The sequence below is a fragment of the Galeopterus variegatus genome, unplaced genomic scaffold (genome assembly GCF_000696425.1).
Source record: "Galeopterus variegatus unplaced genomic scaffold, G_variegatus-3.0.2 Scaffold6443, whole genome shotgun sequence".
NCBI classification, from domain to species: domain Eukaryota; kingdom Metazoa; phylum Chordata; class Mammalia; order Dermoptera; family Cynocephalidae; genus Galeopterus; species Galeopterus variegatus.
This window is the reverse complement of record NW_007732554.1, coordinates 68,108-93,908: the sequence shown is the minus strand read 5'-3', so window position 1 is coordinate 93,908 and position 25,801 is coordinate 68,108. Positions and strand designations below refer to the sequence as shown.

Sequence of the window (25,801 nt, the reverse complement as noted above, 5' to 3'; positions counted from 1 at the left end):
CATTTTGTGATAGTGTTATATTTGTTTTTAAAATACAAAATGTACTTGGCTCTAAAAATGGAAATTCAGCTCTGAGATGAGGCAAATACAACGTACATGACTGTTTAAGTTGGTCACATGTGATCTTTTTAAATAGTTGACCCAGCTGGTGTACTACTTACCTCAGCATCAGCAGTGGCTTCGAGACAGCATGTCATGCTCCTTGTCAGCCTGCCTCTTTTTGAATGCATGTATTGTTTCCTCTGACTTCATTCCCCATGCTGACTGATGGGGACAGGACTTCTAATACAGTCTGTAATTTTTAACTTAAGAATCTTAAAGTGCATAAAAGTAAATGGAGCTTTGACTCACTGAAGCAGAATTGGATTTCTTTAATTTTATGAGTGGAGTTCATATTTAAAAACTAGCCCCAGAAACAGGGGCTCAATTTTCAGTCACCAAATGCAGTTAACAACATTATTTTGTTTTATCTTGTTTTTATTGCTTTAATGCATCTGAGAAATTTTGCAGGTCATGCAAAGCAGCGAGGTATGGGTAATAGGTTGAATGAGACAATCAGAAAACAAAAAGATTGTGAAATATTGAATAAGTGAAATCTAATACAATAATGTTTAAAAAGGACAAGTGTAAACACCATTCACTTGGGAGAAAGAGAAAAATGAAATGAAACAGACATTAGCAATGAAGAAGAAACAAACCCATCAATACATTGCTTCCCAGATGTATAAGAAATTTAGGAGCTTCATTTTATGATAAGCAGAATAAAACCCCAGGATTTAATGTGACAGTCCAAAAGTGCTGATATACTATGGGACTGAATTACTAGGAATATGGTGCCCATGGTCTGGGGGCTGAGAGTTCCACTCTATTCTTTTTTTGATGGATCAAATAGAATGACACTTTATTTCAACCTTGCATTTAGGGGAGGATGACAAGGTTTATGAAGGATCTTCATAATGTCCATTAAAGTATGGTTGAACGAACCAGGAGGTTTAGCCTGAAGTAGAGAAATCCTTTCAAGGGAGTCTTGATAGCTAGCTTCATGTATATGAGAATCTGACTGGGAAAGAGATTAGATTTATTTTAGGTGATTCTAAAGAGCAGAGTAAAATAACAGGAAGGCAAAACCCAGCTCAACATAAGGAAGCATTTGTAGAGCTTTAAAACAGGTGCTTAATATTTTTTGAATGAATGAATGACCTTGATTGAAAGAATGGATGAATGGTCTCCTTGAGATGGCATGCCTTGGAAGAGACTGAAGTCTCTGTGCTGAAATTTTAGTGCATTCTTGATGAACTCTCCCAGGGGATGATTTCCAAGGAGTTGAGAGTTGGTTGGTGGGAGAGTTTAATATCTTTAGGGTTCTTACTAATTTTGAAATTTAATATAATTTGTGACTCGTTTGAATGGAGATCTTATTATGTTTTCCACAGTGAAGTACCATACTTTCCTTCATTTTCTTTAAAATATAATTCATGCTTCCCCTGGTAAAGATAATGATTATTTTAATAATGTATATTCCTCTAAACACTCTAATATTATTCCATTTAATTTTCATGAACTAGATTATAGGATGGGCAAGGGACCGGTGATCCTAGATTTTCTTGAGAAAAAAGATTAGGATAGTTTGTTAATTAGCTCAAGGTCATATTATAAATTAATAATTGAGTCTGGTGATCTTTCCACAAGATCATGGTACTTCCCCTAAAATATTTTTTGAGAAGTTTAAATTTGAGCCTTTGAGGCTGCACAATTGATTTAGTTTGAAGGGATATATGCAAAATGAAAGCTATATTTTGGATAAAAAATATGTAAAATATATTGGAGAAAATTGAAGTAGTTCTCATCTGGGGTAATCCCCCTGCCCCAGGGGACAGTCGGCAATGTCTGGACATTTTTGGTTGTGACAACGCAGGAGTTGGGGTTGTAGGGAAGGTGGAAGTTATTGGCAACTACTAGATAAAGGTCAAGGATGCTGCTAATCATTCTACAACATACAGCTTCCCACAATACAGAATTCTCCAGCCCCAAATGTCAATAGTATGAAGGATGAGGAACCCATTGGATGCTTCCTGTTTATTTTAAACCAGAACATAAATTTCCTTGAACAATAAAACAAACAATGAAATACCTTCAAGTTCTTATTTTCCAAAGACTTTCCATTCACTTAAAATAAGGTTCTATTTGCCAGAATGGATAACTTTGATGGCAAAAGATTATACATGGTGGATGAGGCCATGCCTCTTAGGCTAAACTGTCCTACTTCTCCTGCCTATTGGTAATCTATCTTTTGCTTCTCTCCTGTACCTTTGGTTTCTTCCTGTCAATTATCTCTCACATTTAAACAACAACAGCAACAACAAAATTCTCTCTTTTCTTTTTTCTGTACATATTGACTACCCTTCTCCCTCCCTTTTTCACTCCAAATCCTTGCAGAGTAATCTACAATTATTTGCAAACTTTTCAGGCCACTGAGATTTCTCTAGCAAGTTATTACTAGTGCTTTTTTGGTTGTCAAATCCGGTGCACACATTTCCTTTCTTGTCTTTAGTTCTCTGTCAATTTTTGTATTGTTGATCAATTTCTTCTCAAAAACTTCCTTTTCTTAACTCTGTGGCTGCTCTTCCTCAGTCCCTTGAGGGCGGTTCTGTTTCTGCCCCTTTTCATATTGGTATTCCTCAGGATTCTGTCCTTAATCAGCTTTTTCTTTTCACATTGCTCTTTCTGAGAGAAATTCATTCCCATAGAATTAAAAACCAGTTTATTTTCCACGTCTCTCAAATATAGAACCTGTAGCTTTGACTTTGCTCCAGAGTTCTGGATCTATATGTACATCTACTTTCTCCTAGATGAGCCACCGGCATCTCAAATGCAGAGTGTCCAGACCTGAATTTCTCTCTTCATGCCCAACCTGTTTGTCTTTCTATATCCCTTATATCTTCATGATAGATACCACAATCCAGACAGCTACTCAAACTGCAAACTCTGGGGTCATTCCAGACTCATTTTTCCTCACTTCCCACCTATCCTATCAGTCACCAAGTCTTTTGTATTTTACCTTGTGAATATCTCTCGTGTTCATTTCTTCTTCTCCATATCCAATGGTAGCCTCTTGGTTTAGGTATGTCTGAATCACCCATATGGATGCTGAATTATGTATGAAACAGGAGTGTTCTTTTTTTTTTTTTATAGCAGCCTTTAGTATTTAGCATAGTTGTCCCTGGTGTACTTGGATGATCGGTTTCAGAATCCCCCGTGGATACCAAAGTCTGCAGATGTTCAAGTCCCTTATATAATATGGGGCAGTATTTGCATATAAACTACACACATCCTCCCATATACTTTAAATCATCTCTAGATTGCTTATAATGCCTAATACAATGTAAATGCTATGTGAATAGTTGTTGCACTGTATTTTTTAAAATTTGTATTATTTTAATTTTTATTTTATTTTTTAATTTTCAATCCATGGTTGGTTGAACCACAGTTTATTGAATTCAGATATGGAGGGCTGACTGTAGATGGTTTTGTGAACATTTCTCTGATTTCTGAGTCTCTTCTTATAGATCGCAAACTCAAATGCCTGTTAGGGTCCAGGAAGTTAAAATCAGTAAGTGTAGCAAGCCTCATGTTTCTTAGTTCCAGCCAGTTGTTTGGCAGAAAGCATCTCGGATCTGTGTTGCCAGACCCTCTGTTATTTCAATGGAAACAGAAAATTCAGGTTTAGTATGATCTGCCTTCATTCAATTATGAAAAACTGTGCAGGCCAAGAAAATGGTTCTTTGGTATAGATTTGGTTCATTGCCACCAGCTTATGACCTGAAGATTGTTGGGGCGGGCAGTAGGAGGAATAGTGCATGCTGCTCTGGGCCCTCCGCTGTTTGGGCGCTGGTTTGGCTGAGGATGCCTCCACCCCAGGGGCTCTGCCTCCACCTCTGAAGATAGTGGCCTCCTTTCACCAAGTGACACCAGCATGTGGAGTGCGGCTTAGCAGAAGGAGCCTGAGCCATAGGCCCCAGCCTGTTGGAATGTTGGAGGCCTAGGCAGGTTTTCAGTGGATTCAGAATTCCCTCTGTGAGGTGGAAGTGGAGGATAATGGGTTAAATTATAAGTGATAGTGGGAGTACAACCATACTAAAAAATTGTATAGAATGTGCCAAGCCATGTGCTTTTTCTTATAAAATTTAATTTAATTTTTACAATAACCCTGAGAAGGAGATATTGCCATCCTCAGTTTGCAGTTATTGAATCTGTATGAGAGTCAAAGATTTTTTTTTTGCGTTCCCACCATTAGAACAGATTAACTCTAGAATTAAGGCCTCCTGATTCTGCCCTACAAGGAAAGCACATGTATGGGATTTTAGAAATAAATTAAGCATGTTTTATTATTTTCCTCTAGAAATTGCTACTTGGATTTTTGAATTAGAAAAATTGTTTATTTGTTCATAGATTGATTCATTCATTTCCTCAACATTTATTAAATACTCATTATGCTCTGTATTTGGTACTGATAATGCAAAGCTGATTAATATACCATTCCCATGCTGGAGAAGTCCTAAGTGATCGATTGCTTCTGTTTGTTTCAAGTGTGAAGGGAGGGGCAGATTCTGGGAGAAGAGGTGTAAATAATCTGGAAATTTGGTGGCCAAATTCCAAAAAAAATTGTCACTCCTTTTTTTTTTTTCTTTTTGCAACAAACAAACATACTTATAGAAGAATTAGAAATTACAAACAAACAAAATTAAGGAAAAAGTCTCCTCCTAACCAGTGTGAGCAACTCTCTATTTAATACTTACCTATCTTTTTGACTATTTATATGGATATTTCTTTATACATGCACAAACACACATCCACACAGAGATCACACTGTATTACTGTTTTATAGTCTTCTTTCTTATTTAGGAATATATTGAAATGTTCTATTAATGTTTGAACATTTTTATGGCTAAATAGCATCTTATTGCATGAAGATAATTCAACGAACTTAATCTACCATTGTTAAATATTTAGGTAATTTCTAATTTTTTTACAGCTCATGCCATATAGAGAACTTTTTTAGCTAAATCTTTTTATGTATCCTGAATTATTTCCTTAGGAAAAATTATTAGCAATATAATTACTGGATTTAAGGATTTGCACATTTTTTGAGTGTTTTTGCTTTTATTTTCTGTATACTGCTAAATCGTCCTCCAGAAAAGCAGTGCTAATTTACCCATCACCCGTAGATTTAAATTTCTACTTCTCCTTACTGTTTCCAACCCTAGGTACCATCTCTTTTTTTAAAAAAATCTTTTCCAATTTGATAGGCAGAAGAGAGTATCTCTTTTGAAAGATGCTTTTTGAAAATTCTTTTGACCTTTGAACTTGCTAGTTACTATTGTTTTGTGGTAGAGTACTGTCGTTTAGTGTCATGGTTAATTGGTTGGCTGACTATCTGCCTTAGTAGTTTTGGAGCAACTTGAGGGTCGACTATGTCCTATTCACCTGTGTGTTTCTTGATGCCCATCAATGTTTGTTGAACTGAATTGAATTGGAGAACTTGCCTAGTATAAATTTCAATACAACCAGTGGGCAGGTTATTTTATTCCTGTTGGTTGCATAATAATGAGTAATTTTTATTGAGCATCGATTACATGCCAGCACTGCATTAAGTGCTTTGCATACCTATGTAGCAAAAACAGGTCTTGACCTCAAGACCAGCTAATTCCCAAGCCATTTTTCTTTTTCTCCTCTCTCCTACCCTCTTTTCCCCTTCCCTCTTTTCTCCTTTCCTATTTTATCCTCTTTATATTAGAGACATTTTAAAATATGTACAGTTTAGAGAGAATAGCATAATGAACCTTGATATGCCCACCACCTAGCTTCAACAATTATCAACATGTGGCCAATCTTGTTTCATCTATGTCTTTCCCTCACTCCTTGCACCCTCCTTCCTGTGTTGGATTATTTTAAAGCAAATCAAATGTACAGTAATTTCATTAATAATTATTTAGATATATATATATATCTCTAAGAGATATGGTCTCTGTTTTTCAACCTAAACCACAAAATACATATTTAAAATATAGATATTTTAAAGTATCTATATCAATTCCTTAATATCATCTAACATCCAGTCAATGTTAAATCTCCTCGATAATCTCATCAGTGACATGGTAAAATTGGTTTGTTTGAATCAGTATCCACACAAGGACCGCACATTGTATTCTGAACAATGCCAAACACAACACAGTATTCCTCTCTCCCCCGTAAAACATGAGGCCTGGCCCTCTCAGAGACAGAGATACTTAGCTGGAAGAATCTGAAATTTTTAAAGAATTCCCATGAGTGGAATATTTAATTCATATCTCCCCAGAAAGAAGCACACTCAATGGTTAACACCTGAGAAACACTAGGTCTGTGTGGAATGGAGAAGGCAATTTGCTACGTGGGTTCATTGTGCATTCTTCCTGGAAATCTGCTGTTCTGCTTTTGTTCTAATTCTCCATCACAAGCCATGGCCAAGTCTCCTCCCTTAAGATGCATAGTTATATGTAAGTGATGCTGGTTTAAAACTTCTGTCTTTAGCATTCAGTTGAAAAAATAAGACATGCTGGCCTTTGTATCTCTTTCTGGCAGGGAGAGAATGACTTAGAAATGGAAGCCACAGGCTTCTTATTTTCATAAATGAGTCATAACTATGATAGAATATTTTCCATGAAGCAGAATTTCAAGTTTTCATATTTGCTTTTGGTTCTGTTTTGAACTTGAAGGTCTAGTGATCCTCCAGTGTGTGGTGGCAGATGGGAATTCAACCAGCAGTCCTGAAACTGATGTTCTTCTCTGTGGAGATCCTGAGGAAAATTGTGCAGGTAATACCTAACAAGCTTCATGTCCAGTCTTGGAAAAGTGACTTCCCTTAGTTTTATTCTTTTGATAATGGTAGTAATCATAATACTAGGTAGTTTTCTGAGCACATGCCTCCACTATTAACCATTACCCTATTCTGGGTGTCATATGTGGGCTCCAGACGCTAGTATGTGATATCTGGGACCAGATTCATGGAAAGTTTCATGGAAAGCATATTTTATTCAAATTTAATTTTTTTCTTTTCTATTCCATACCTAAAACAAGAGAAGAAGGCAAGGATTTCTTATATTTTACCTTGCAGATGCTTGAATTAGTGTTCTCAAAATCATTAGCCTAAGGCCTTAGTAAAACATCAGATAATAAGTATTTTAGGCTTTGTGGGCCAAGCTTTCTTTGCTGCAAGTACTCAACTCTGCCATTGTTTTGTGAAAGCAGCCGTAGAAGTTATGCAAATAAATAGGCTTGACTGTGTTCCAACAAAATGTTATTTAGAGGAACAGACTGTGGGCCCCATTAGGCCCTTGGACCACAGTTTGCTGACCCCTGGCCTAAGTTTCTATTCATTTGGTGTAGATGGTATAGTTTGATCTTCTACAGGGGTTGTTTCTGATTTAAAAACAAATAAACCCGCCCCCCCAAAAACAAAAAACAAAACAAACGAAGGACGGGCCAATTTAAAAAGTAGGGTGGCATGGAGAAGAGCCTCCTGTATTCCCTGGAAACTTCTCTGAGCTGGGAGCATGGTGACTTGGTGTGAAGTGCCCCTTTCCTTGCACCCTGGGGAGGTTGTCACTGAGCCAGGAACATGCTGAGCAAGGCTTCCTGATGTGAGTCATCAGCTCCAGCCCAATCTTCTTCTTTCATCCCTCACAGTGGTGGGTGGTTGGGAGGGTACGCATAGGCTGTGGAATCCACTGGTGTCTTAGGTCATACTTGTGTGGGCCTGTCACCCATACAGGGAGAAGAACAAGGCCAACTTTATGTGTCTGTGTGTTTTTCTTTAGTCTGGTTTCAAATGTCTTAGATGATGGTATTTTTCACATTTCCTTTGGAAAATTATTCCATAATCTGATGATTGACAACATTCAAAAATCTCCCTCATCAACATCCTAAATGTGTTTTCTAATTTTATTTTTATTGTAGTAAGAACATGCAATGTAAAAATCTACCTTTTTAATAAATTTTAAGGTGGACAATGCAGTATTGTTAATTACAGGCACAATGTTGTAAAGCAGATCTCTCGAATTTCTTCATCTTACATAACTGAAACTTTATACCTTCTGAATAGCAACTCCCAGTTCCCCCTTCCCCAAGCCCCTAGACACCACCATTCTACTTTCTGCTTTGTGAATTTGCCTATTTTAGATACCTTGTATGAGTGTAAGTTGAATCATATATTTGTCCTTCTGTGACTGGCTTATTTCACTTAGCATAATGTCCTCCAGGTTCATCTATGTTGTCATATATTGCAGAGTTTTCTTCTTTTATAAGGCTGAATAATATTTTATGGTGTGTACTTCCCACATTTTCTGTCTCTTCATCTGTCAATAGATACTTGGATTGCTTTCACTTTTGGCTATTGTGAATAATGCGGCAATTAACATGGGAGTACAAATATCTCTTTGAGATTCTGATTTCAATTCTTTTGGTCAACGACCATACCACCCTGAAAATTCCTGATCTCATCTGGTTTCAATTCTTTTGGATAAATACCCAGAAGTGGGATTTCTGGATCATGTGGTAGTTCTATTTTTAATTTTTTGAGATACTTGCATACTGTTTTCCATAGCAGCTGCACCATTTTAGATTCCCACCAACAGTGGACAAGGGTTCCAGTTTCTCCACATCCTCCCTAGCACTTGCTATCTTTTGCTTTTTGGATAATGGCGATCTTAGCAGGTGTGAAGTTATATCTTATTGTGATTTTGATTTGCATTTTCCTGATGATTCATAATTTTGAGCATCTTTTCATATACCTGTTGGCCATTTGAAAGTCTTCTTTGGAAAGATGTCTATTCAAGTCTTAGCCCATTTTTAAATTGGGTTGTTTTCTTGCATGTTTTGGATATTAACCTCTTATTGAATGCATAGTTTAAAAACTTTTTCTTTTATTCCATAGGCTACCTTTTCATTCTGTTAATTGTTTCCTTTGCTGTGTGGAAGCTTTTTAGTTTGGCATAGTCTGACTTGTTTATTTCTGCTTTTGTTGCCTGTGCTGTTGCCATCACATTCAAGAAATCATTGCCAAGACCAATGTCAAGCAGTTTTCCCTGATGTTTTCTTGTAGGAATTTTACAGTTTCAGGTCTTACATTTAAATTTTTAGTCCATTTTGTGTTAACTTTTGTGTATGGTATAAGAAAAAGGTCCTGTTTCATTTATTTGCATGTGGAAATCCAGTTTTCAAACATCATTTGGAGAGACTATCCTTTCCCTACTGTGTATTCTTACTGAAGATCACTTGAACATATGTACATATGTTTATTTCTGGGCTCTCTATTCTGATCAATGGTCTCTGTCTGTATTTATGCCGGTACCATAGTGTTTTAATTACTATAGCTTTAATACATTTTGAAATCAGGAATCGTGATGCCTCTAGCTTTGTTCTTGTTCAATACTATTTTGACTATTCAGGGTCCTTTGTGGTTCCCTACAAATTATAGAATTGTTTTTCCACTTCTATAAAAAAAAGTCATTGGAATTTTGATAGGAATTACATTGAATCTGTAGATCACTTTGAGTAGTATGAACATTTTAACAATATTAAAATTTCCAACCCATTAACAAGGAATGTTTCTCCATTTATTTGTATCTTCTTTAATTTATTTCATCAATATTTCATAGTTTTCAATATACAAGCCTTTCACTTCCTTAGTTAAATTTATTCCTAAGTATTTTATTCTTTCTGATGCTATTGTAAATGGGTTTATTGTCTTGATTTCTTTTTTGATAGTTTGTAGTTAGCATATAGAAATGCAACTGGTTTTTGTGTGCTGATTTTGTATTCTACAGTTTTGCTGAATTCATATATGAGTTCTAGTAGCATTTTGTTTTTGCTTTTGTGGAGCCTTTGGGATTTTCTATGTATAAGATCATGTCATCTGTAAACAGAGGTAGTTTTACTTCATCCTTTCCAATTTGGATGCCTTTTATTTATTTTTCTTTTCTAATTGCTGTGATTAGGAATTCCAGTACTATGTTAGATAGAAGTGATGAGAGTGGGCATCCTTGCCCTGTTTCTGAGGAAAAGCTTTCAGTTTTTCGCCATTCAATATGATGTTAGCTGTGGGCTTTTCATATATGGCCTTTATTATGTTGAAGTAGTTTTTCTTCTATTCCTAGTTTTGATCATGAAAGTGTGTTGAATTTTGTCAAAAACTTTTTTCTGCATCTATTGAGAAGATCATGTGATGTTTATCCTTTATTCTGTTAATTTGGTGTTATCACATTGACTGATTTTTGTATGTTGAACTCTCCTTGCATCCCTGGGATAAATCCTACTTGGCCATGTTGTATGATCCTTTTATTTTGCCACTGGATTCAATTTGCTAGTATTTTATTGAGGATTTTTACATCGATGTTCATCGGGAATATTGACCTGTAGTTTTCTTTTCCTGTAGTGCCTTTGGTATAAGAGTAATGCTGGCCTCATAAAATGAGTTTGGAAGTGCTCACTCCTCTTCAATTCTTTTGGAAGACTGAAAGAATTGGCATTAATTATTTAAATGTTTGATAGAATTCACCAGTGAAGCTATCTGGTTCTGGTGCTTTCTTTGTTGGGAGGTTTTTGATTACTGATTCAATCTCCTTATAAGTTATAGGTCTGGTAAGATTTTCTATTGCTTTATGTTTCAGTCGTGGTAGGTCATGTTTCTAGGAATTTATCCATTTCTTCTAGGTTGTTCAATTTGTTGGTGTGTAATTATTCATGGTAGTCTTGTATAATCCTTTTAGTTTCTGTGGCATCAGTTGTAATGTCCCCTCTTTTGTTTCTAGTTTTATTTATTTGATTTAATGTCTTCTTAGTAAGTCTAGCTAAAGGTTTGTCAATTTTGTTTATCTTTTCAAAAACAACTCTTAGTTTTGTTGATTTTTTTCTATTGATTTTCTATTCTCTATTTCATTTATATTTATTCTAATATTTATTAATTTCTTCCTTCTACTAACTTTAGGCTTAGCTTGTTCTTATTCTAGTTCCTTAAGGTTTAAAGTTAGTTGTTTATTTGATATTTTTCTTCTTTTTTTAAGGTAGGCATTTATCACTATAAACTTGACTCAATACTGCTTTTGCTGCATCCTATAAGTTTTGGTATGTTGGGTTTTTGTTTGCCTTGAGATATTTTCTAATTTCTCTTTTGATTTCATCTTTGATCCGTTGGTTGTTTAGAAGTGTGTTGTTTGTGTTGTTTCCACATACTTGTGAACTTTCCAGTTTTTCTTCTGCTATTATTGATTACTAGTTTCAATCCATTGTGGTCTGAAAAGATACTTGTTATGATTTCAGTCTTCTGAAGTGAGTTAAGAATTTTTGTGTCATAACATAAACTCTATCCTGGAAATGTTCTGTGTGCACTTGAGAAGAATTTATATTCTACTGCTGTTGGGTAGAATGTTCTGTATATGTCTGTTAGGTCCATTTGGTCTATAATTTTGTTGAAATCCACTGTTATCTTATTAATTTTCTGTCTGGATGTTCTATCCATTATTGAAAGTGGGATATTGAAGTCTTCTAATATTATAGTATTGCTATCCTTAGGACAGTACTCTGGATGGCCTTGGACCAAACCAGATCTATCCCCTTTCTTGCTTACAGTTCTCAAGAATAACTGTAGAATATGCTGAGAATGCACTATCCTGAGATAAGGAGGAACCAGCTGGGACAGCCTGGCTTTGTTCCTGTCTCTACTAGAATGGGATGTCCTGCACTGCTTTAGCCTAGTGAGTCACATTTCCCCAGAATATAAAACCCAGAGCGGGCTGCTTTTCAGGGTTCCTCAACTGCAGTGCCACACACACAAATGAGATTCTGTCCTCTCTCTGCAGCTTTCCTGAGTCTTGGAGAATCAGCTTACTATGAGTCCTAGGCCCCCACTGTCTCTTACCACCTATCTGTGAATAATAAAGTTGCTTCACTTAACTTGTATGAGTGTTCTGTCTCACTGGACTTTTGTAAGTGAATTGATGACCAGTGCATGGTGAATCCTCTAAACCCTATCTATTTCACCCTTCAATTCTGTCAATGTTTGATTTTTATACTTTAAGTGTTCTGATGTTAGGTGCATATATATTTATAATTGTTATAGCATTCTGGTGAATTGATCCTTTTATCACTGTATAACGTTCATCTTTGTCCCTTGACCTCTGGTGACAGATTTTGAATTAAAGCCTATTTTGTCTAATATAAGTATAGCCATACCTGATCTCTTTTGTTTACCATTTGCATTGAATATTCTTTTCCATCCCTTCAGTTTTAGCCTATATATGTCCTTTAAATATAAAGTGAGTGCCTGTAGACAAATGAGACATATAGTTGGATCTTGTTTTGTTTTGTTTTGTTTTTGTTTTATTATCTATTCAGCCACTCTATGTCTTTGGATTGGGGAGTTTAACACACTAACATTTAAAGTAATTATTGATAGGAAAGGACTTACTCTCGCTATTTTGTGAATTGTTTTCTGTCTTGTGGTTCTTTTGTTCCACTTTTCCTCTTGTTTTCTCTTTGTGTTTCATTGATTTTTGTATTGATATGCTTTGATTCTTTTCTCTTTTTCTTTTATTTGTCTCCTGTAGGTATTTTATTTGTGGTTACCATTGTGCTTACATAAACAATAATTAAAATAGCTTGTTTTAAGCTGACAACAACTTAACTTCAGTCGCATAGAAAATCTCAACACTTCTACTTCTTCTCATTCCACACTTTGTGAAGTCACAGTATACATCTTTTTTGTATTGTGTATGCATTAACATATGCTTATATTTCTAATTATTTTTAATATTTTTGTCTTTTAACTTTTATACTAGAATTAAAAGTGATATACCCACTATCTTAGTACAAGAGCATCTGTATTTGCCTATATATTTACCTCTACCAATGAGTTATTTACTTTCTTAGGCTTTTGTATTACTGTTTAGCATTCTTTCATTTTAACTTGAAAAACTCTCTTTAACATTTCTTATAATGCAGGTTTGGTACTGATGAAATCACTGTTTTTATTTGTCTGGGAAAGCCTTTATCTTTCTTTCTTTTTTAAATTTTATTTTGTTTACTTATTTATTTATTTACTTATTTATTTTGGTGGCTGCCTGGTAAGGGGATCTGCACCCTTGACCTTGGTGTTATAACACTGCACTCTAACCAACTGAGCTAACCAGCCAACTCCCCTTTCCTTCACTTTTGAAGGACAGTTTTGCTGAGTATTGTATACTTGGTTGGGAGAAATTTTTATTTCAGCACTTTGAATATATCATCCTAGTACCTTCTCGCCTGCAAGGTTTCTGCTGAGAAATACACTGATATTCTAATGGAATTTACTTTGCACATAGAAAGTTGTTTTTCTTTTGCATCTCTCAAAATTCTCTCTTTGTTTTGTACTTTTGAAAATTTGATTATAACGTGTATCAGTGTAGATTTCTTTGGGTTCATATTATTTGGGGTGCATTGGGCCTCCTGGATCTGAAAGCCCATTTCTTTCCCTAGATTTGTGAAGTTTTTGACTACTAATTTTTAAATAAACTTTCTGCTCCTTTCTCTATCTCTTTTCCCTCTGGGACTTCTATAAGTTATATATTGGTCTGCTTGATGGTGTCCCATAAGTCCTTTAAGCTTCCTCACTCTTTTTCATTCTTTTTTCTTTTTGCTGCTTTGAATATATAATTTCCAGTGATCTGTCTTTAAGTTCACTGATTCTTCTACTTGACATAGTCTTCTGTTGATCCTTTCTAGTGAATTTTTCAGTTCAGTTATTGTATTACTCAGCCCTAAGATTTTCTTATATTTTCTATCTTTTTGTTGAAATTTTTACTTTGTTTATGCATTGTTCTCCTGACCTCACTGAACAACTTTATGATGGTTATTTTGAGTTCTCTGTCAGGTAAATTACATGTCTCTGTCTCATTAGTATTGGTTTATTTTGTTTCTTTCTTTAAGAGATTTGTCCCTGTTTCTTCATTTTCCTTGACACTTTGTGTAGGTATCTGCACATTAGAAAAAACAGCTTCCTCTCTCAGTATTCATCAACTGGACTTGTATGGGAGGATACCTTCATCAATCAGTCTGGTAGGAGATTTTAGGGCTTTTCAAACCTTTGTGCTAGTCCAACCTGATTTCTTTAATCTTAGTGGTCTCAGGCCTCAAGAGTATTTCAGCTCCCATCAGTGCTCTGAGACAAGTGAGAATGAAGCCAGTCTCATGCACAGACTGTGAAACTTGGATCATTGGACATGCTAACTCTTTCCCTCCCCAGGGAAAAGCTGGGAGCTGGTATTCTTCCTCCATTCAGTCTGTGCTGAGCCAGGGGTTTGGACTACAGAGACTGCCACCCTTAACTGCTGTCTCTAATCTCACTGGTCCCAGAATGGCCAGAGTATGATGGGTCTTGTCAGCACTCTGATACTGTCAAGACAGAAGCCTGTCTTCTGAGCAGCCCCTGGAAAAGTTGGGGTGCTATACATGCAGTCTGACTCTTCTCCTTCCCAGGGACAAGTTGGGATCTAGGGAGTTTCTTCCTGATCATATGATGCTGCATTGGGGATAGAGATAATGGGAGAGGCTACCTAAAACCTTCTTACAGGCTCTAATGTGGCTGATTTTGCACTTGCCCAGAGTGTAGGAGCTTCTCAACTAGTTTCTGGATTTCTCACAAAGGGAATTTTTCTTTTTTTTTTTTGTCTTTTTTTTCCGTGTCCGGCAATGGATCGCAACCCTCAGTGTCGCCCCCGTACCAGACCGGGACCGGCAACGGGATCGCAACCCTCGGTGTTGCCCCCACGCCTCGCTCAGCCAGTGAGCGGGAACCGGTCTGTATGTGGGATCCGAACCCTCGGCGGGAGCACAGCCGCACTTCCCAAGCGGCGCACTAGTGCATGCGCCACCAGGCCGGCCCACAAAGGGAATTTTTCTGTATTTTGTTGTTGACTCAGTGTGCTCATGAGGGAAAGGAGTGTTGAGGTCCTCTTTCCTTCCTTTCTTTGCTGTTTTATTTTATTACATTTTTATGCATTTAGGTCATAGCACCATCAATAACAACAACTACACTTTTAGTAAAAATAATGACATCCATCATCTATCAAATTCCTGCTACGTGCCAAGTACTGTTCTCAGTATTTTACATATGCTTGTGTTAATTCATATAATCCCATGCAGTGCCTTTGGTGTCCTCTTTTTTTCAGATAAAGAGATTGAGTCATAGAGAGGTTAAATAATTTGTTTTAGGTCACACAGTAAGTAGAGTAGCCTGACATGAATTCAAAGAGAACATCTCTAGAATGTGTATTGTTAATCACTATGTTAAACTGCTTTGAATCCTATGGGAAGATCAAAATGAGAAACATGTGAGAGAAATCCTAAAACAAGAATTGCTTGAAAGTAAAGCTGAGGTGAGGACAATAGGTTCTTGAACAAAAAATTAATATGGAGCAGGAGCAGATCTCTTTTGACCAACTGTGTGACCTTTAGCAAGTCACTTAAGCTTTCAAAGACTAAGTTTGAAATCTATAAAATGAAGAAATGAATCAGGTGATCTTTAGGGGTGCTTCTTGTTTCTAAATGATTTTTTAATTTCATTTCAAATAATTTCAGTCTCTAAGCATTTTAATTTTTGTTTGTCATATTTTAACTTGAGTGAGGTGTTCATTCATTCCACTAATACTTATGAGAACCTACTATGCATCAGACCCTGTTCCAGGTGCCAAGAATGCAACAATGAATGAAATGGTCAAAGATGAGATTAAAAAGGTAATGGAGAAAGAGAAGTAATGGGTAATGTCATGTAGAGCCTTGCCAAGTGTTATAAAGACTTCAACTTTTATGCTGAGTGAGTTTTAATGACATCACCTTGGTTTTTGTGTGTGGACTAGATAGTTAAGAGGGCAGAGGCAGAAGCAGGGAGACTAGTCAGCGGTCTTGCCACAGAGAGTACTTTCAGCCTAGAGATGATGTTAGGCTCAGGCCAGGGCAGTGGTGATGGTGGGATAGTTCTGCATATATTTTGAATACAGCCAATAGGATTTGCTGATGAATTGGATGCAGAGTAAGAGAAAAGGAAGTCAAGATGACTCCAAGATTTTTGGCCTAAATAATGGAAAGAATGGATATTGACATAAAGAAAGACCAGGTCTAAGAGGAAAAATCAAGGATTCCATTTCGAGAGTGTTAAGTTGAAATGCCGATTAGACATCCAAGTGGAGATGTTGGTTGAACAGTTGGCATTGAGGGAAGATATCTGGGATGAAAACTAAGTTTGGGAATTATTACCATAAAGATGTGTTTAAGACAGGGGACTTGATGAGATTACCCAGAGAGGGAATGTAGAGAGGAGAAGAGATGAGAAAGCATTGCAAAACTGTGGAGGTTCAGGCAGATGAGGAAGAACCAGCAAAGGAGAATGAGGGAAGGAGGAGTCATACTCCATGAGAATTCTAAGGCATGCATTCTTGAAAACCAAAAGGAAATACCAGTTTCTTCCTGTGCACTGATCTTTGTTTGCCCCCAGCCATGAACAATTTTAAACTCAAGCAAATAGGCTCACACTTCAACACCAGATTCTTTTTCTTTCTTTCTTTCTTTCTTTTTTTCTTTAAAGGGATAGAATGAAAAAGGACAGCTGTAAGTAAAGGCCCACTCCTGTAAGCTCAGAAATGGTTGGCAGGGCCATCCTGGTTAAAAGACATGCGATATGGCCACATTGGTCCCCTCCCCCACCTGACTACAATCCCTATTTACATATCCTAGTAGCTCAGAAAGGGTTAACCCATCTGTGACCTGCAACTTCCCCTTTCACTTTTCTATAGGAAGTGTCATTGGATTTTAGACAAATGGGAATTCTCAATTACAATATATCTCTAAAGTTTGCATTTCTTCAAGGGCATGGTGAATTTACATTCCCCTGACTCAAAGAGACAGATGGCAAGAGAAGAAGAAAAACAAACTTAAAAATATAAAACCTTATTCCTCATCTTTTGGCTTATGAAGTTTATAAATTGAGGAAATTCCTACTGGGAAAATGCCTGGAAACCAAGGAGTAGAATATTAAAGCTTTAAGCTCTACTTTATAGACTAGGAAGAAACTTTTCTCCAAATTCTGCTGTGACCACTTACCCTCTCCTTTGTGCACTGGTTCTTCCTTTTCTTTATGTCAGATATCTATGGGAGGATGAATTTGTAGTTATTTGCTTTCCTTCCTCTCTCCTTGTTAACACCTGTGGGACTTCTATTTTAAAATTTAGCACCCCTTTTTCAATCTGTTACATAAAGATTTAAGTATATATTTAACTAAGGGGCTACAGCTAACTATGAGGTTATGACCATTGTAAGAACTATTAAAAAAAAAGCATTGTAATAATAATTGGAATATTAATTGCCATCATAACTGACTTCAGAATAGAGTTGCTGATATCAGTGCCAATTATAAAACCATTAAGTAGATTTGTAATGAGCACTGTTGGCATAAATAATGAAGGTTTTATGGAAAAGAAACCTAATGTATTCATTCTGAAGAGTTTTAGTCACAAAGGCATGACAAAATTTCTTTTGTCTTGGGTATTAGAATCATATAGAGAAAGACCAAGGAACCATGCTATGTTTAATCAAAGCATCCCCCCAAATTGAGGAAAATTTCATATTGAAACTAAGTCATTTGGGTGTCTGCTGAATTCCTCTACTTTGGCTTAGCTCAAAGGAATCTATTACATGTCATCTAACTATCCACGGTGACCCAAGGAAGATGACCACTTCTCATCTAATTGCCCATATGATATAAGAAGATGTCCTTACTTCTAATCCCTTTTGTAAACTCTCAGAATCAGATTTTTACATACACTGACCTGCAGTAATCCTAACAGTTTCTTATTTAATTGGCTTTTAGAGTCTTTGGAATATAGAGTCCCATGAAGAGATTGAGATTAACTGTGGAGCCCATCCACTTATGAAATTGTGTTGCAGCCTGGCCCACAAATGGATGTAGTTTTCCAGTGAAATTTTATGAGACAGTCTCACTTCCAGAAGAATATTTTGTTATTGGGAATGTGAATTGGAAAGGGGTAAAGTGGAAGGAAAAAAGATCAATTAAGTTCTACCTCTTTCTTCCAGGATGAGGGGACTCTTGGGTCGCAACATTTTCAAGACCGTGCCATTCACCTCTCAACAGGGGAACACAACACTTGGGACTAATCATTCTTTTGTCATAAGATTAATTTTTCTTCTGGACAAACATCTCTGGAATGGAAGGGTAGATTTTTTTCCTCTCTTGTCCTATATCATCAGGTCTCATGATAGGCCAAAAATGTTAGGTTTTATAGTTGTTCAATTTTCAGATAACATGAACTTGATGAATAGTAGATGAAAAGCAACTGGAATTTTAGGTGCAATTCACAAGGGAGAATGCTGATAAGCTTTCTCATTTTCATGACAGGGGAAGATCCCATCTGGTGTTTCTTCTTCTTTCTTTCTTTTTGTGGCAGTATGTGTGATTTACTCTTCTATCAGATTTTAAAGATCCATAGAGACACCACTGGACATTTTCTTCCTGGTGGCATGGAAAGGTTTTTAAATCCAAATAATGCTGGGAATACTTAAGAGCATGCTTATTTGGCAAAGGAGGGAGGGAGTTCTGTGAGCAATCAAAACAGGACCTGGCAGCTATTTCCCTGGCATGGATTTGTGCTGCTTGGATGAACTGAGGCTGATCAAATCACTGCATCCGGCAGCTGCTGGTTAATTTGCTTTTTGGTATCATACTTTGTACAGTGTTTATTAAAAGTCTGGGCACATTTAAAGGGTCTCAACAACTAGAGGAATTAGAAAAGTTTAGGACACATAGCCCAAATGGCTTATGTTTAAAGGCAGGTATGCTTTGCAAAACAGGACAGGCCTTTCTGGGTCATGCCAGATCTGTCACTAAGTCTTGCTGCCTCTCAAATTCATCTCCTTGCCCTCCAATCCCCCAGCCCAGACCCACATCTCACATGTCTACATGGCTCAGGTATGCCCTGGTGTTCACCTTGCCCCTGGGATCTTCCTGCTCTAATCTAGTCTGCACTCTTTTATCTAATACATTAATAGAATACTTCACAGTTTATTTTTTATATGTACCATTTAGTTTCATCTGTAAGAACCATCTTCAGCTGTCTCTTGTATTTCACATGTAAACGCTTTGGCCTACAGACTTTGAGATTTCTCACTTCCATTCACAGACATCCTTGGCTGCTCCCTTCGTGACCCTTCCATTTTGATTAAATCTGCCTCCCACCCCTGCAGTTGATTGTGTATTCCTGATTCTGTACCTTTGCTCTTGACAGTCTTTGTAATGCAATTGCTTGCTTACCTCATCCTAAAATCTACATTTTCCAGAAATTCATATTTGATTTGGTAAGCACTCTTCATACTTATACAAGATTTTTCTTAGATTTGCCAAGATTTTAAAGATTCTATTTACTGGGGATTTTACTGTCCCAAGAACTCTGCTAGGAGCTCCCACATATGTTTTTTATTTGCACCTCTCAACAGCCCTTCAAGGTAGATATTATCATCTTCAGTTTACAGATGAGTAAATTGAGGCTCAGACAGCTTAATTAGTTTGTCCAAACTCATACAGCTTATGAAAGGCAGGGCTAAAAATTAATCATTAATTTCCTTCCTCCTAATCCAATGTTCTTTCCACCATTCCCAGTGTACTACAACTGTTTATATGGTTGCTATGGTTGTTTTTACTGGTTGATTGCTTATTATTGTTTTTAGTTTGTTTTATTGCATCAATTTAGATAGTTAGATAGGGTGTTAGATAGGGTATCCTTTATTTCTTTGGTGTTTCCCAGTGCTTATTACAGGGCTCTGGAAATAGAAAACACTAAACAAATGGAAGTTGACATGAATCTATTTGTGAAAATACACAGGTCTTTGCCTTTGACACATTTTGCTGTCATTTCTGGAGAAATTGCAGTCCTTCTGACAAGAGTATCATTGATTGCCATGCATGGGAGCAAACGTCTGGCAGGCAAAAGCAGTCAGCATGGGTGGTAATCAAGTCACCAACCAAAACCAGGTCAGCCAGTCCCTCAGTAATGTCCTGTCATCCCCTGAAACTCTGTGCTCTGACCTGGCATCACAAGAATTTGCAGTGTATAGATCATTCAAAGTCCTTTGGGATTCCTCTCTCTGGTGGCCCTGGGCAATTATATGTACCCATGTCATAATATTAATTAAGAAGTATAGTAGTCATTGCTATTAATAAAAAGATTATTTAATGTCATTGGGATGCCAGGCACCACACCAAACCTAGTGTGAAATGCCCTTATGAAGCAGTCTTTCTGGCTCCACAGGTGTCTGAATCCTGCAAGCTGCTGGTTATACCATGAACATGAAAAATTTAACTTTGGGCTGGAGCTGACTAGTTAGTTGTTTTCTCTGGATGTGAGCATATTCTGTTGTGAATCAACAGATGAAACAGCTAGTTAGTATTTTTGTATTGTTTCTCTTGACAATTGTTATTTGTTGAAACTTTTTACATGTGAGTGATGGGATAATTGTTATTTGTTACTATCCCTTTTTGAAAAATTAAATATCAAGGCTCTAAAAGGGTAAGACAAGGAAGTCAGTTCAGATTGAAATCCAGGACATGAGGCCTGTAGTATTTCCCTCCTGCTTCAGGGCAGGAGAGGGCATCCAGGAGCCAAATGAGAGGCACGATCTTCCAATGAGGCAAGCACGACTTCTGGATGCAACAGGCTGAGAGCAGGTAACAGACACCTGCTGAACAGCTGGCTCCACAGAGCGTCAGAGTAGAGCAGTCAAAAACATAGACTCTGGAGCAAGACCGCCTAGGTTCGAGTCCCCATTTGCCACTTCCTAGCTGTGTGATCTTGGAAGGCAACTTACCCTCTATGTGCTGTGCTTTGCTCATCCATAAACCCGAGATTAGAAAGGTGCTTACCTCACAAGGCTCATATGAGCATTAAATGAGATAATAATGAAGTGAAAAGTAAATGGACCAGCATCTGGCACTCAATAAGTGCTATGTGTTTAAGTTAAACAACAGCAGCAACATCAAAAACCAATAACCAAAAAATGGACAAAAAAGCCCTCCCTTCTGTGGCATGGCTCTGATACCTTCATGGAAAGAAAGCCTTCTCTCTTATCATGCCTATATTTGTCCCTTTAAGTGACACAAATTTTCTGAATGATTGGTTGAACATCAATCTTATTTAAAATATCAAACATTCTGACATAGCAACCAATGCAACGAGCAGAACTTGTTTGGATCTTGATGTAAACAAATCAATTGTAAGAAAGACGGAGAATGAGAGAATTGGAGAAATATAAACATGTTTAATGTTTGGTTATATTCAGCAATTATTATTGATTATTAAAATGTGGTTAAGTACTGCAGTTATGTCTTTTGTAAAAGAGTTCTTATCTTTTAGAGACACATACTGAAATATATGCAGATGAATGCTATGATACTGGGATTTACTCAAAATAATCCAGGGGAAAGGAAGAAGGGACGGGGCGGTATAAAAAAGATAAGATTGGCTATGAGTTGTTGATTGCTATAGCCAGATTTATTGCATATATATTAAATTTTTCACAGTAAAAAAATAAACAACAAATTTTAATCTCAAAAAAAGTCACGGGCAGGCCCGGTGGCGCACTGGAGAGTGCACCGCCTGGGAGCCTGGCGGCGCTCCCGCTGAGGGTTCGGATCCCATGTGGAGACTGGTTCCCGCTCACTGGCTGAGCGCGGTGCGGGCGCAACACCGAGGGTTGCAATCCCGTTACCAGTCAGTAAAAAAAAAAAGACAAAAAAAAAAAAAAAGTCACAAACAAACAAACATTCCCACAACAATCCTCCTAACCCAATCTCTAGACATATTTTGGGGCCACAAAAGTCTGACTTTTATCCCAGTGTGGAGAGAAGGAAGAATGAGAGATTGGAATATATTCTACAGAAAAACTGTTGGCACGATAGGAATAGGATTCTATTTACAAATGAGTATTTAAAGTGAGCTGATTTATTGAACTCTCTCGTTTTCCAGCTACCACCACACAATCAAAGCGGAAAGGCCACTTCTCTCGGTGCCCCAAGCAGTACAAGCATTACTGCATCAAAGGGAGATGCCGCTTCGTGGTGGCTGAGCAGACGCCCTCCTGCGTGTAAGTGGAACCCTGAGCCAGCCAGCAAAGGGGTGCAGAATGGTGCCTGCCTGGGGCTTGACAGGACTGGAAAGTCTGAGCTAACCATGCCATCTGTCCGGACACAGTGCCCGCCTGGTCCTGCCCCCAGCCACTTGTTTAGGGGCCTGTTCAGCAGCTACTTATGGAGAAGCTGACGCACACTTTCCTCCTGAAATATGAGCGTGTGAGAGTCCAGCTCCACCTCCAGGCTGGGCAGTGTCCTCTGCTTCCTTACGCAAGCAAAACTGAATCTGTCCAGTGTCAGGGATGCTTTTCAGCTCAAATAATCTCTTGGGTGTTTCCAAGGGAAACAAATTCTTCTGGCATGTGTTAGGTGGCTCGTAGTTAATGTAAATATGAAGGAATTCCTGCCAAATTAAAAGCTACATTTGCAGGTGTCAGTTAAGTGCAAGGAAGTCAGTCCTACTTTTAAACAGAGATTAGCAAAGCCTGTTTAGTACAGCAGGAAATTGGGGGAAGAAAGCTCTTTTCAGCTCTTAGGAGATGAATAGTTCAAGTTTAATTTTACTCAGGCACATACAACTTTTGTTTTTTTCCATCTTTTAAATATTTGTTTTCTTCTAAAGAGATATCGCTGTAAAGTGCTGGGAACTTTCCTCACAGAGGAGCAAGGTGATTTTTTAAGTACAACTTTGACCTAAATTTCACAGTGTTTATGTTCTTCAGCATAGTTTCCCAGTATACTTCTTTTTTTCATAAGTATCTCAGAACAGTGATTCCAAACTCTAATTTTGTGGAATCTTTCAGGGTCATGGACTTCTTCAAAATTTAATTATAATTAAGTTTAATTTTAAAAAGAAATATGCATGGATAATACTTAGAGGAGTATAAAAATTGCTAATGTAAGAAAATAAGGAAAATATGTATGTGTGTGTGTTGGGAAAAATAGAACTGATTAAAAAAATTGTTTAGTTGCTCACTGGCTTGGGAGCATATATTGAGTCTTAAAAGCACTAATGTCCTTTAATCTAGTACCTTTTTCTAACTGGTTCCTATATGTGCAGATTTGCTTTTCTGAGATACTACTGCCTTCTAAAATGAACATCACAGTGTATAATCTACCTGCCTAAGATCAGTAAATAGCTTGTCCACTTTATTTGAAGTGAAAACTCATTTCCTTGGCCTCCATAGCTCTTCTGATCCTGGCTTAACTTTCTAGATGTATCTCTCACCATATTCCCAAATGCGCCTCTAAAATCTTACATTCCTTCTCATGGTTTATTATACAAGCTCTTCTCATAGTCTGGAAAGCTTATTCTTACTGATGGTTTGAGATGCAAATCGTACATCAACTCGTCTCAGTATTCCTTCTTCTCGGGCATGCACCTAGGTCTGAATTAGATGTCCTTCCTCTGTGATCTAGTCACACTTCTATAACAGCTTGTAACCACTGAGGCATAATCGTTGGTTTCTTTGTACGTGTTTTCTGTGACTGTGAGCTCCTAGAAGGCAGGGCTTATGGCTGATTTATTTTTGTGTTCCAGTTCTAAGCACAGTGCCTAGAATTTATAGGTATGCAAGAAATGACTGATGGATGAATGAATTAGTGCCTCTATCATAGTCTGTCTAATGCTATGCTAAATTTCAAAATCAAGGCATTAATCTGAACCAGGAACACCTTAGTAGTCGAATGATGCAGAATAAATAGGAGACAGGAGAACGTAGGAGTTAGGGCACAGATTTTGTAGCCAGATAGATCAAAGGTAAGATTTTGTGTTTCTCAGTTACAAGCAGTGTTAACTATGGGTCAATTACATTCCTGAGACCTCACTTTTATTATCTACAAAAGGGGGTAGTAATACTTTCTTCTTAATCATTGAAGATTAAACCAAATACCAGATACATAAACATTTATCATGGTACCCAGCACAGAGTAAGTGTCCCATAATTTTACTGTTGAGATGAGTGATGGATATTCAACCAGTACTCACGTTTTAGGGGCTTGGTGTAACACGGGTTCAGGCAAAACTGTCTTATCATTGGTGACAATGCCACCATTTTGGGAAACCAGAAATATCTCCATTTGCTTGGAATCATAGGAGTGTGTGGACACCTGTTTTTACACGAAAAACCAGCGTGTTTCAAATAATTTAAATCCCCAATTAGTCTTCTCAGTATTTTTTTTTTGGAATACGGATACGTTTTTTCCCCAGAGACATAATTTTTATTTATATATGCAGCACAGTTCATTTACACGTCTACATAGGGTATGGACTTGGAAGCTAGACTGCCTGTGTTTGGACCCCAGGCCCATTCACTTAGCTTCTGTGAACCTCAGTTTCTTTATCTATGAAATGGAGATAATGATAGCATCTATTTCAAAGGTTGTTATAATGATCAAGTTAATACTTATAAATCTTAGAATATTATCTGGTCATTATTTCATGACCATGATCCCAAACCCTGACTTTGCAGTGCTCTCAAGGATCATAGACATCTTTAAAAAAATAATTTTAATTAAAATTTTATTCTATAAGATGTTCTTTATATAAAAACCCACTTATTCATTTATTCGCTATTTAATATACAGTTATTAGAATCTTGTTCCCTTTGCTTCTTTCTCTTTCGTGGAGGAGATACAGTCACTGAGAATGACCATCAGCTGATACGCTGTTGGTCTGCTGAAGAGTGAAATAACACGAGAGCCAGTATCACCAGCCATGTTAAGGTCTGACCATCTAGCACGGCTTCGTTGGACTACAATTTACAGGAAGCACTGCTTACGGAGAAATTCAATCAAATCATTGTCAAGCCACTGAACCTAAAGCTTATAATTAGAAAAACATTCTAAAAGAGCAGAAAATGATTGCTGTGCATTTTATGGGTGAAGCTATTGTTTAAAAATGCCATATTTAGTAAATCTGTTGAGGAATATGTAAGCTAATTGGAAGAGACTCTGTTTATAAGATTTAATTACAACCTTATAAAAACTCTTTGCAGAATCTCCCTTCCAGACATGCAATTAAAAGTTACTCCCTATGTCCTATGTGTAACAGATTTTTTATATTTCAAGATATTTCTAAGCTCTCTTCCTGTTATTTTGACCTTGGAATGAAGATACCTACCTATCTTGCAGGAAGCAACTTTCTCTCATTCATACTGGGTTTTGACACTAGGTGGCATTAGGTGTTTTTTCTCCTTGGCTTGCATTATGCCTCGCCTTTCACCTGATGGCTGTTACTGAGCTTGTTGTTTTGTTTGGTTTTTGAAGCATTGTATCAGCTACAATATTGGCATTAAGCGATCTTCTTAATTGGGGCTTTGTGGGAATTGACTGCCATGGCTCTTGTCAAACATAAGCTATGGAACAGCTTGCCAATAAATCCTTTCTTAAAGAAAAATGGGGTTGACAGAAATCTTTCCAAGGAGCAGAATTTAATCTTTATGACATTTAAATAATTATATATATGACCAGTATCTCTCTGTGTTTTGAATGTGTCCAAAGAGAGTAAAGGAAAAAAATTTACTAATACAAAGGTACTGATATTACAACAGATATTTTTTTTTTTTTTTTTTTTTTTTTTTTTTTTGTGTCTGGGAAGGGGTT

The 25,801-nt window shown here is 37.1% G+C and overlaps 1 protein-coding gene across 1 annotated transcript in view; it reads left to right on the top strand.

The window, feature by feature from the left end:
* BTC (betacellulin) overlaps nt 1-25,801 on the top strand; it is a 50,150-nt gene that overhangs the window by 18,523 nt on the left and 5,826 nt on the right. The window contains exons 2-3 of the mRNA XM_008590893.1: nt 6,753-6,851; nt 22,095-22,212. Coding sequence (XP_008589115.1) covers nt 6,753-6,851; nt 22,095-22,212 — 217 coding nt within the window. The remainder of the gene's footprint in view (nt 1-6,752; nt 6,852-22,094; nt 22,213-25,801) is intronic.